A 12,033-nucleotide genomic window follows, 5' to 3' on the forward strand; every position below is an offset into this window, starting at 1 on the left:
GACTACAGTAGCCCCAACCGTGAAATAATTATTCCCTGGTAGAAATGTTTCTTTCATACAGATGGGGTAAAGATGGTTTCATCCACTGGTATTTAAAACCATGATACGGTAATCAGAGCCCTCTATTTCTTAATGTTGAGTATGTTTTCATCGTACAACGCGACATAACTTGTCCTGGAAAGTTGGCTTTTTAATTTCTAGGGTGTAGCCAAACGTTGCCATACGTAATCACGATCTAGGCAATTTGGCGGTTTGGCTCTTTCTACGTCATACATTCAAGATTTCGCGTTTTCGGGTCAATTGCTTAAATTCACATTTTCTATTTGGAACAACTTATAAAATAATTAATATTTTAATATGAAATTTTGACAGTGTTGACAACTATACATAATCTAATAAAAAATTAAATTTTAATTTTTGGATGCAGGTAGATTTTAAACGCCTTCCTTAATCAAGCGATTAATACGCGTAGCTTGGCAAATCTATTAAAACAGTGCTTAGTATTTAGGGTTACATTGTTTCATGATCGTCTGGCAAAATCATTTGCCTCTCTGAATAGGTGAACGATTTCTGGATTGCGTGACTTGGGTCGACAATACTCATTTGCTTAGACGCGTTAATTCTTCCTCGAAAGCATCATATCTCTCAAATTGAAAGTGGAAAACCGCAAAACCTAACAGGGAAAGCAAACTGATATTAATTTTTACACGCGCAGTGAACTTCACGGTTTGAGGTTTAATGAGACTCGATACTTCATTTAAGATATGTTCATAATTCGTTTCAGATCTTGGTCTTAATTCAAAGTTATTTTGGTATTTCCTTTTAATTTCGAGAGTCTGTTCGTGAAGGTGAAAAAACTGATATATTTCGACACACATGAATGGAGTCTTAATTTGCATAATGACGTGATGTTTGTTTGAGGGTAATATATAAACTTTCAGTGGCCATCAATCCTTTATTCAGTTGGACGACAAGAATCGAAACACATCTATGGTTTTCTCGATTGTATAGAACGTGAGTACAATGTTTCTGTTGCGAACGATTCTCAAAACTGTCTTTAGCTTTGAAATATTTCCAACACTTCATTTCTATTATCGATATTTTAGAATAATTATCATTAGTCGAAACATATCCGTGTATAATAACACATTGAAAGTTTAGCAATATGTGAAGTAAACTTTAACCGTGTAAGATATAATTTTAGTGCGTGTGATTTTTATTTTCTTAAATCAAATCCCAAATTCAATAGTTCTTTTTAAAATAAATGAATTGTAAAATTGCTTTTTTATTAAAATGATTTCGTAACCCATAGTTTGAAGGTGCGCTAGAAACTCCGACGTTGCTCGTGCCATTAATACTTGTTGAAGTTGAGCCCATAGCTAGAGGGTAACATTTTAAACCTTTATAAAATCAACTATGAAATTTCGCAATTGAGAAACGAGTACCTTAAATTTGCTTAAGTGGATCGAAATGGTTTCTTTTCAGATTTGACATTGCTAAAATGAGGTTGAGAATCTTGATTGCGTGGTCGGTTTTGGCATTCACCGTTTATTTTTTGTCGTCCTCGAACCAAGTTCAGGGATCGAAATTAAAAAAACTGGCCGCATTAGCCATACTCATGAAAGCTCATAAGCAACATCTGGATAGTACAGTTAATCCCGATCAAGAAGAAAAGTAAGTGTTCCAGCCAAGTCAAATTTCCCGTAAGATAAAAACCTAACTTCCGTTTATCAAAATAGCGAGCCTAAAAAAGAAAAGACCCCAATTAAACTCATAGTGCATCACAAACATCCCGAAGATAAGCACCACCATCACCATTACACCAAAATAATAAAGGTTCCAGTGTTCCACCATACACCACCTAAAAGCTATCACCATAGGCGACCTGAAATGAAGGACCACGAAATCAATCATCACGAAATCGAAGATCACGGGCTCCACGAACTGGACCACCATGTACCTGAACACAAACCCCGCAAGCACAAAAATTACGAAGTGCACCATTTCGACCTCAGCGATGACGATCATCATGGACATCACAAACATCATGGACACCATAAACATCACGATTTTGGACATCCCAAACATCATGATTTCGGACATCACAAACATCATGATTTTGGACATCACAAACATCATGATTTCGGACATCACAAACATCAAGATTTTGGACACCACTTAGAAAATCAAGGAAGCGAAAATATGGAAATATTTGACGAAACCGATTTTCTCGACCACGAATGGGACCATCATGATGTTGACATCATGGAAAAGGGTTGGTAGCTTAGCTAATATTTAGTATTATTAAGTGTAAATTTAACAAATATGTTAATAATAGCTATATCATGAAAATATAATACTATATTGTACATAAAATCTTTAAAATGTTGATGTGATATTAAATATTTATTTGTTTTTAAAGTTTGTCTAACAGTCAATTTACTTATTTGGTATATTAAGAGGAAATTATTACTAATTAATTGTACAGACACGCTAATATTTACTCGAAAACGTTTAATTTCGGGTGCGTCAACTCTGCTACAGTGAGGCTAAATTTTCTGTACTTATTAATTTGCGCCTACTCGGGTGATGTAGACATTGTAACCGATGAGCTTGATAAGCTACAATGGACATCAATAATATAAACTTTATCTTGATCAAGTTATCTTTTTATCACTTAACTAATTGCTAGTTAAGTTAATAGACAGATAAAAAACAGGACAATGATTTTAAACAAAAACATAATTAACACTTAACTAATTGCTAGTTAAGTTAATAGACAGATAAAAAACAGGACAATGCTATTTAACAAAAATATAATTAGCACTTAACTAATTGCTAGTTAAGTTAATAGACAGACAAAATAACGGTACAATGCTTTTTAACAAAAAGGTGATTAGCACTTAACTAATTGCTAGTTAAGTTAATAGACAGATAAAAAACAGGATAATGCTATTTAACAAAAATATGATTAGCACTTAACTAATTGCTAGTTAAGTTAATAGACAGATAAAATAACAGGACAATGCTATTAAACAAAAACATGATTAACACTTAACTAATTGCTAGTTAAGTTAATAGACCGATAAAATAACGGGACAATGCTTTTTAACAAAAAGGTGATTAGCACTTAAATAATTGCTAGTTAAGTTAATAGACAGATAAAAAACAGGACAATGCTATTTAACAAAAATATGATTAGCACTTAACTAATTGCTAGTTAAGTTAATAGACAGACAAAATAACGGGACAATGCTTTTTAACAAAAAGGTGATTAGCACTTAACTAATTGCTAGTTAAGTTAATAGACAGATAAAAAACAGGACAATGCTATTTAACAAAAATATGATTAGCACTTAACTAATTGCTAGTTAAGTTAATAGACATATGAATTAGCCCTTTAAGTCTCGCCTTTCAAGTATCTTATTTTGAAAATAAATATTTTCATCCGAGGTTTCAGACATTGGCAAAATCTTTTACAAAATTTAGATAAACCTCCACAAATACAAAATCTAATAGCTTATATTCCATAGGCTTTATAAAGGGCGATTTAATTTGATAACCCCAGGCATTTTGTTCAAAACGTATATTATCTAAAAATGTGAAATTCTTACGATGTACACTATCGGGGAATTTTGTTGTTATCTGTAAATTTCAGCAAAATCGTGACATTTTTCACGGTTTTGGAATTTTAATATTTTTAACGCTAGGTGGTAGACGACAACTATCAACGGACAAGTAGTAGAGCATACTCGAAAACCTAGAGTGAAAATGGTTTGGTCGGAATAGGTAAAAATAAAAAGTTGGTAGTAGGGGACCTAAACCTTTTTACAACTAATTTTAAAAGACACCTATCTAAATTGTAATATTTGTCTGGCTGCTGAAAAACTGATTTGTTTTTTTGGTATTTAATTTTGAGAAAAAATCAATTTACATATAACAACGGCCTTTCCCGATTGTGTACATCCTAAAATTTCATATTTCTAGGTACTATAGTTTTGGAGCAAAATGCCTGGTGCGATCAAATCCACGATAAAAAATCATTGAGTTTTAAAATCCCCAAATACCATTCACTACCCTGGGGCAGATCACTAAGCTTTATGGTGGATTATTAATCATGATTAAATCAATATAAACACTATTCAATCAATATAATCACGATTTAATCAATATAAACACGATTTAATCAATATAATAACTATTTCATAAATATAACCACTATTTCATGAATAAAAACACGATTTAATCAATATAATCATGATTTAATCAATATAATCATGATTTAATCAAAATAATCACAATTAAATCAAAATAATCACAATTAAATCAATATAATCACGTTTCAATCAATATTATCACTATTTAATCATGTTAATCGATATTTAATCATTCTAATCATTTAATTAGAGATTTTATCCTTTCAATCAATATTTAATCATTTCAATCATGATTAAATCTGATTTAATCATTTGAGGGTGACCTAATAATCATGCTAGTGATCTGCCCCTTGAAAATCTCCGACCCCTCATATTCATCTTTAAAGGGCATTAGCGTGGGCAAATAACCATAAATTTAGCTATGCATTTTTATTTCAAATCTTACCCAGAATATTTTGATTTTCAGGGATAAGATTATCCTATACCTGTACAATCTGCTGTTACCGAGGAGCTAATAACAGTATTATCTGTACCCCAATTACGTAATCAGTTATTGGCTACAGCGATTAGAGGTGTGTTACGACTTGATTACATTGTGCTCAAAGGGGAACGGCCAAGCTTTTCCAAATATGACCTTATTTCCGTATCAAAAGATTAACAAGACGTTTAATATACTAACACGTACCTTTTTTTGTCTTGAAAAAATAGGTTTTGGCCAACAAAGTTGAAACGAAAAATAACGCCGCCAGGTGTTTTGGTTTGAATTTTCGCCGCCATCTTAACGGCTGCCGTCAGCGCCCCTAACCCCGTATGAGCGAGCTGCGAACTATCCTATCTTTTAAAATCGCGCAATTTAGGCTTAGGTCTCTAATTATTACTGGAACGCGCCGCGCGTGCAAAACATATTTTTTGCGTCTTCAGCAGCGCGCGCTTTTACGTTGTTTATCTGTCTCACCGACCTCTCACCAGGTGTCGCGGCGGACGCGCGCTTTTCGATTTCCCGAAATTTCTTAATTTTATTAAAAATTAACCACTCAATATTTTTTGAGGTGGTTTTCGCCATAAATTTTAGTTTTTAATGGGCTATAAGGCTATAACTGGTTAAAGCTTGACCGTTCCCCTTTAAGGATATTACGGAGCCATTACTTAAATCATTCGTAGAATAAAGTGTACAGCGATTTTGGAGAGTGGTCTGCTCTTCGACAGTTATTAAATTAATGGCAGTATGATTCATTGAAAGCTGTAGCCTATTTTCTCAACTATTTGCAATAGCCTTTTTAAAACTATTTTAGGTGTAGATGATCACTTCATTGATTTTAAAAGAAACACGCTATTTTTGATCAACTTGAGTTAGGAGGCAATTTTGGTAAGGATAAAGAAATTATGACGCTCAACCCGGTTTTGAAATATTTTAATGAGTTTCAGTCCAGAGCCTTGGATTTATTTATCTCGAGAATAGCACTACTTAATTAATTAATATAAATATAAAATTAATTGGAAAATTTACTTCCTATAAAATATAATTTCAAACCATTTTGTTAAAATACAATATGTAGGGAAATATGATTAAAATAATGAAGTTAGTTTTCTCCTTTAATAAGAAAATGTACAATGAAAATATCTGTGAGTAATTATTTTAATTTAAGATTTAAATGATTTAGAAATTATCATTTCATTTAAACACGTAATTTAAAACAGTGGTGTTATTAATCAGGGTACTAAATGTAAAATAAAGTAATATCAAAAAAAATTAAAAGATTGAAACTGAGTTGGTTCTATTATCAGGATATATAAAATTAAAGATATCAATATCCGTGATGTCCGTGACGTTCTTCGATGATGATGAGGAATATGTATAACCTTGCTGTGATGGGGGTGATGATGATTGTCCGTTTTATGACCTCCGTGTTTATTTTTATTTGCGCCTTGGTGCTGTTTTTATGGTCACTAAAAATTAATGATTAGTCTAGCACCAAATTGAAATATATTTATTTCTAGTACATTTCACATGGGTTCCTTCTAGTACGCGATATTTAAGTTTAAAATGGGTTGATTTGGGAATTTAAATTAAAAATAAGTTGATTCTAGTAGGGGAAATTTAAATATAAAATGGGTTGATTCTAATACGGGAAATTTAAATTAAAAATGGTTTGATTTGGGAAATTATATTTAAAATGGGTTGATTCTAGTACGGGAAATTTAAATTAAAAATAGCTTGATTTGCGAAATTATATTTAAAATGGGTTGGTTCTAGTACGGGAAAATTAAATTTAAAATGGTTTGATTCTAGTACGCGGAAATTAATTTTAAATTGGGTTGATTTTGATAAAATAAATTTAAATGGGTTGATTTTGATAAAATAAATTTAAATGGGTTGATTTGGGAAATTATATTTAAAATGGGTTGATTTGGGAAATTATATTTAAAATGGGTTGATTTGGGAAATTATATTTAAAATGGGTTGATTTGGGAAATTATATTTAAAATGGGTTGATTTGGGAAATCATATTTAAAATGGGTTGATTTGGGAAATTATACTTAAAATGGGTGGATTTGGGAAATTATATTTAAAATGGGTTGATTTGGTAAATTATATTTAAAATGGTCTGATTTGGGAAATTATATTTAAAATGGGTTGATATGGGAAATTATATTTAAAATGGGTTGATATGGGAAATTATATTTAAAATGGGTTGATTTGGGAAATTATATTTAAAATGGGTTGATTTGGGAAATTATATTTAAAATGGGTTGATTTGGGAAATTATATTTAAAATGGGTTGATTCTAGTACGGGAAATTTAATGTTTAAAAGGGTTGATTCTAGTACGGGAAATTTAAATTTAAAATGGGGTGATTCTAGTACGGGAAATTTAAATTTAAAATGGGTTGATTTGGGAAATTATATTTAAAATGGGTTGATTCTAGTACGGGAAAATTAAATTTAAATGGGTTGATTTGGGAAATTTAAATTTAAAAGGGTTGATTTTGGAAATTTGAATTTAAAATGGGTTAATTTGGGAAATTTAAATTTAAAAGTGTTGATTTTGAAAATTTGAATTTAAAATGGGTTAATTTGGGAAATTTAAATTTAAAATAAGATATATATATAAAATTTAATTTAAATTAGTATATTTGGGAAATTTAAATAAAAATATATTCATTTTGGAAATTTAAATAAAAAATGGGTTGATTTGGGATATTTAAATAAAAAATGGGTTGATTTGGGAAATTTGAATTTAAAATAGGATATTTGGGAGACTTAAATTTAAAATAGGGCATTTGGGAAATTTATATAAAAAATGGATTGTTTTGGGAAATTTAAATTTAAAATGGGTGGATTTGGGAAATTTGTTTCAAATCGGATTGATTTCGGAAATAATTTGAGACAATCATTTCTCTAGGGAAATACTGCCAGATATATTTCTTAAGGTAAGAAAAATTTTAGGGTAGGAACATTTTTTAAAATGGCCACCAGCTTGTAGAATTTTCGGCTTAAAAGGAGATGTAATAGGCCATAATTGTTATTTTTGAATTAACTTGAACGAAAATGGTATATATTGGCCTTTTCTAGTGTTATTAAGTATAGTCAAGAATTGATCTATTTATATATAGAGAGAATGTTTATATTCCGTCAGTCGCGACGTATCATGAACCAGGGGAATCAACTAAAGGGGGCAGGAAATGGAAAAGTTGGCGTTCTTATTTAACGCGTCACTCACCCGGATATAAGTCATTCGTGTCAAGAGGACGTAATATTTAGGGAGCCAATAATGCGACGCCTGGAATGGATTGAATTTGAAGGGGAGGGGCCAGGTTCTGATCCTAGAGCTGCAACTTAACGTTTTACAATAGGGTAGAAATAAAATAAATCTGAATAAAATAATTCCTTATTTGTTAAATTCAGTTTGTAGTTTTTGATATATATAGGGCCATTTTCTAAGATTCCGAACGGTCGTAATTGATTTGAGTCAGGCAGGCCAAGGCGGACTAAAAGGCAAATGAGAGGCTAAAAGAAAAGAATGATAAAACAGTGAATTACTAAAATGATTTATTTATTTATTTATCTTTTTTTATTTTAAATTATATATTTCATTGATTTATCCTAAATCGTAAAAAGAAATTAATCTTAATCATCAAATTTTGTCCGTTCGCGCTCCGAGGGGATGCTAGAGAAAAGGGGTAGATAGGTAAAGACTACATAAAACCATTTCGAATTTTTAGATTTTTATTCTACGATTGGATTACACATTTATTTACACTCTTATTTCAACTTATAAAACTTCAATGGGTATACCACCACTGCCAGTTTCCTCCACCTCAACTACTCCTCTCCATAATTTCATCAGAGTGTATCAAACTGGCCAATTTGTCGAATTCGTCGTCACTGTCGACGTTAAACTCCAGATCGTCCGAAAGGTTTTTAGAATAACGTTATTTAATACAAAAAAATCCTTATTTTAGAAATTCATTAACGGGAAAAATAGTTACTTTGCTGGAGGGGCGGCTGCCTTTTTGACGGGTGTTTTGCAAGCTGTCGACTGAGTAGGAAAGCGGGTTTATTTGGTGGTTGTAAGCGGTCGCGCACCAGAATTGCAAAGGGAACGTCTAAGAATATATTAGAAACGGAAGGCAGACGGAATTTTATAATGACAGTGTGTCAGAATTTATAGCCTGGTGTACCTAGTAGCAAAGACCATACCACCGGAGTTCTATCATCATAGTGCCCTACGCCAGCGTCCCCCTAGCCCGTACAGGTGACAAATCCAGCATGGGTAGCAGAACCCTACTACTGATGGTCGCACCTTTGACGCAAGCCACTCAACCCAGCAGAAGGAGCAGCAATTGGTGAATCAATCCCCACTTCGCACACAGCAGTGGGATTAAGAGTGGATGCTGTACCAACTCCAGCCGACACCCTACCTACGTAGGTAAGGAGTCAAACCTTTGGAGAGAGCTCCTAAAGGGGAACGACGGACACACAGCAGCCCAAGTAACCCAGCACAGCTGGCACCGGAGATCCCGGTGTGGCTCCAAAAGGCCGGGAAACAAGACCGCCGTGCCCTCATACGGAGGCCCGCCGCCCCACAGCAGGCTACCCAATCCGCTGAAGCGGCCAGTTTGCACGGACCCTCTCCGTTAGCCTGAACCGAAGCTCAGTATCCAGCCCGAACCTGACCGAAGTCGGAGGTGGAGATAGGACCATTTGATCGAAGCTAACATCTCCCAGTGCGCCACCGCCCTTATGGGTTACAAGAGCCGGACCCCGACTCCCCGGTAAAGCCACCAGTTATTGCACACTCCGACCCATTTAGGGCCAATTTTATAATGACAAACGTAATTTTACGATGGAAATTTTATAATGGCAAACGGAAATTTTATAATGAAAATATTAAAATATATTTTACAATTACCTTTCGCCCTCCAAATTTAGAATGACTTTTGAAAGTCAATAGTTAGACCGGACTAGCTTCCAAAAAAATAAATGGTGAGGCTGAAACTATGTGTGTCATAAAAATAAAAGTTATTACCTTAATTTCTTTAAATGTGTGATCAATATTTGAATTATTTATATTGTCGCTAGCTCGCTCCGCTCAGGTTTTTGTCATAAATACCCGTTGGGGTTTTGTGACGCCCTAGTATATTTACGCTTAACAGTTGCTGATGACTTTGGGGTATTTTGGGACATTGGTATAATGGTTGTTGTAAAACCTCATTGTGTGACAAAGCTAAATATTCGGCTTAAGCCTAGTTCCCACTTTCGCGCTGAAAATTGACGCTCGTGAATAAAATTTGTGATTTTTTTCAAATTCGCCGCTAAAGTCGCGTCTTCGCGGTATCAAGCGATTGTTCTATTTTTTGGTGTCCACACCTTGGCGATTAAAAGCTTCAGCCAAACAGAAAACGCGTTCCCTCGATCTATTCCGCTCCCGCCCGTCACTTATTAAGCCTAGGTCTTTAGAAAAGCGGCTCAGCCAACTTGACCAAGATACTGAAGTAAAGGTAATTATCTCACGAATAGAATCGTTTATTTATTGAAATTATCAACAGGAACATCCATTTGGTTCATTTTGAACTGATGTTTTATGTTAGGCCTAAAACATTACTAAAAACCCGCACGAGTTGTTTTCAGAGTTTTTAAATTTTCGCGCTAAAGTGAGAACCGCTTCCCCAGCGACCGAAAAAACACGTCTTTCTTCATTGCGTGAAAATTTTATTGGTCTCGAAAATTCGCCAAGTGGGAACTAGCCTTAACCCAGCTCCGTGGTGATAATGAATGCGAATATGATAATGTTTCGCTTCGTGATGATGCTATTACTAAGCTCTCAAAATTAAAGCTAAGGCTGCCAACTTCTAAAGTCTTCCAGCGATTATAATCTGCACAGTCATATTCGTTATAAGTATTGCGATAAATATAAAGTCTATAACCTTTCCTAAGCACCAAACACAAGGAGAACGCAGCTAGCCTTTAAACACGCTAACGAAGGGTTGTGTACGAATTTCATTGGACGAGCGTCACGAGCCTTTACGCTGAACGTTTTACGGCCGGGGGGGGGGAAGACAATTTCCGAATTTTCCCCTTCCGACGGCAGCAGGCGCTAAAGCGTCTAGCCAATGAAAAATGTACACAAGAAAATCCACGACTTTTGACGGGTTGCGTTCTCTTTGTGTGTGGTGTTGTGTTTGTTGCTCCTAGCTAGCATAAACTATATTAATGTCTTATTCAACTTGTTAAAAAGTTCCACGTGCCTCTGGATATTTTAGTATAAAATGGCTCGAGCGATTTCGCGCGAGCTCCCTAAAATAATAAAAATGCGCGAGACTTTTACGCTAAAATATAAAGGAGCGCGTGGAACTTTTTAACAAGTTGAACAAGACATATTTAATTTATGCTAGCGCCTATTACTTGTTTACTAATCTATTATGAAGAAAACTTTCAATGTGGAATGATTTTAAAGTGTTAATGGTTTTCTCTTTCGTACGTGGTCGAATTTATCCTAACTCTTTCAATTAAGAAGCAATAGGCGATATTATAAAGTCAGATATGCTTGCTCAACTTGTAAAAATGGGATAACGAAATAGTACAGTTAAAGCCTACGGATGAGTTCATAGGCTCTTTGATGGGAAAGCTAATGGAAGCATAGTGGAAGGTGGCCTTTCCCATCAAAACAAGAAGGCCACGTTAATTTATGATTAAATTTCTACATCTTTGTACGTGGAAAAACAATCCACTTACAAGGAGAGTACCCGAGGTGTTTATTGCCGATTTTATTCAAAGTCGGCCGTAATGTAGACCTATAGGAGATATGAAATTTCGCAAAAGGAGACGTTGCACTACCAATTCAATTTGCCATTTAAACCGAAAATGTTTTTGACCACTTTGAACAAAATTGGCAATAAACACCTCGGGTACTCTCCTTGTTAGTTCAACACGTTAAATGTAATGGAAAACTGTTTTAAAAAGAGAAATATATATCGTCTTGGGTAATTAAATCGTCATGATTAATTTCCTAAGGTATAATGAGCACTGAAACAAGACGATCAATACCATTATAAATCTGTCAATATGAGCTGGGGTTTTCAGATGAAATATCTTTGGGTCTGTTAGCAACGTTATATTCCCATTCGATCGAAATCCTATTCGACCGAATTCAATATGTTTCCGAAATATAGCCCAAAAGGCGGATTTGGTTCATTAGGACTTTATATTTTGTTTTTTACTTCTGCCATGGGGTTCCACGATGTCACTTGGAGGTAGGTTAGGTTAGGTTAGGTTAGGTTAGGTTGGGTTAGTCTCTCTCTTCCCTAGGGTGGCGCGCTTTTATAAATATATTTATGCTTTGAACTTTATTTATATCAAGAATACAATAATTCGA

At 34.1% G+C, this 12,033-nt stretch overlaps 1 protein-coding gene across 1 annotated transcript; it reads left to right on the top strand.

Annotated features, from left to right (window-relative positions):
• Positions 1 to 1,501: 1,501 nt before the first annotated feature.
• LOC149956078 (uncharacterized) lies at positions 1,502 to 2,283 on the top strand. The gene is made up of 2 exons (XM_090166753.1): positions 1,502 to 1,674; positions 1,740 to 2,283. The coding sequence occupies exons 1-2, from the start codon at positions 1,502 to 1,504 to the stop codon at positions 2,281 to 2,283; spliced, it is 717 nt and encodes a 238-aa protein (XP_090022879.1).
• Positions 2,284 to 12,033: the final 9,750 nt, after the last annotated feature.

The sequence above is a fragment of the Leiobunum rupestre genome, chromosome 2 (genome assembly GCF_980474605.1).
Source record: "Leiobunum rupestre chromosome 2, qqLeiRupe1.1.hap1, whole genome shotgun sequence".
Classification (NCBI taxonomy): Eukaryota; Metazoa; Arthropoda; class Arachnida; order Opiliones; family Sclerosomatidae; genus Leiobunum; species Leiobunum rupestre.

Coding starts and splice junctions, on each gene's coding strand:
- LOC149956078 (XM_090166753.1), top strand. CDS start 1,502: ATGAGGTTGAGAATCTTGATTGCGTGGTCGGTTTTGGCATTCACCGTT. Junction 1,675..1,739: donor AATCCCGATCAAGAAGAAAA/GTAAGTGTTCCA, acceptor TTATCAAAATAG/CGAGCCTAAAAAAGAAAAGA.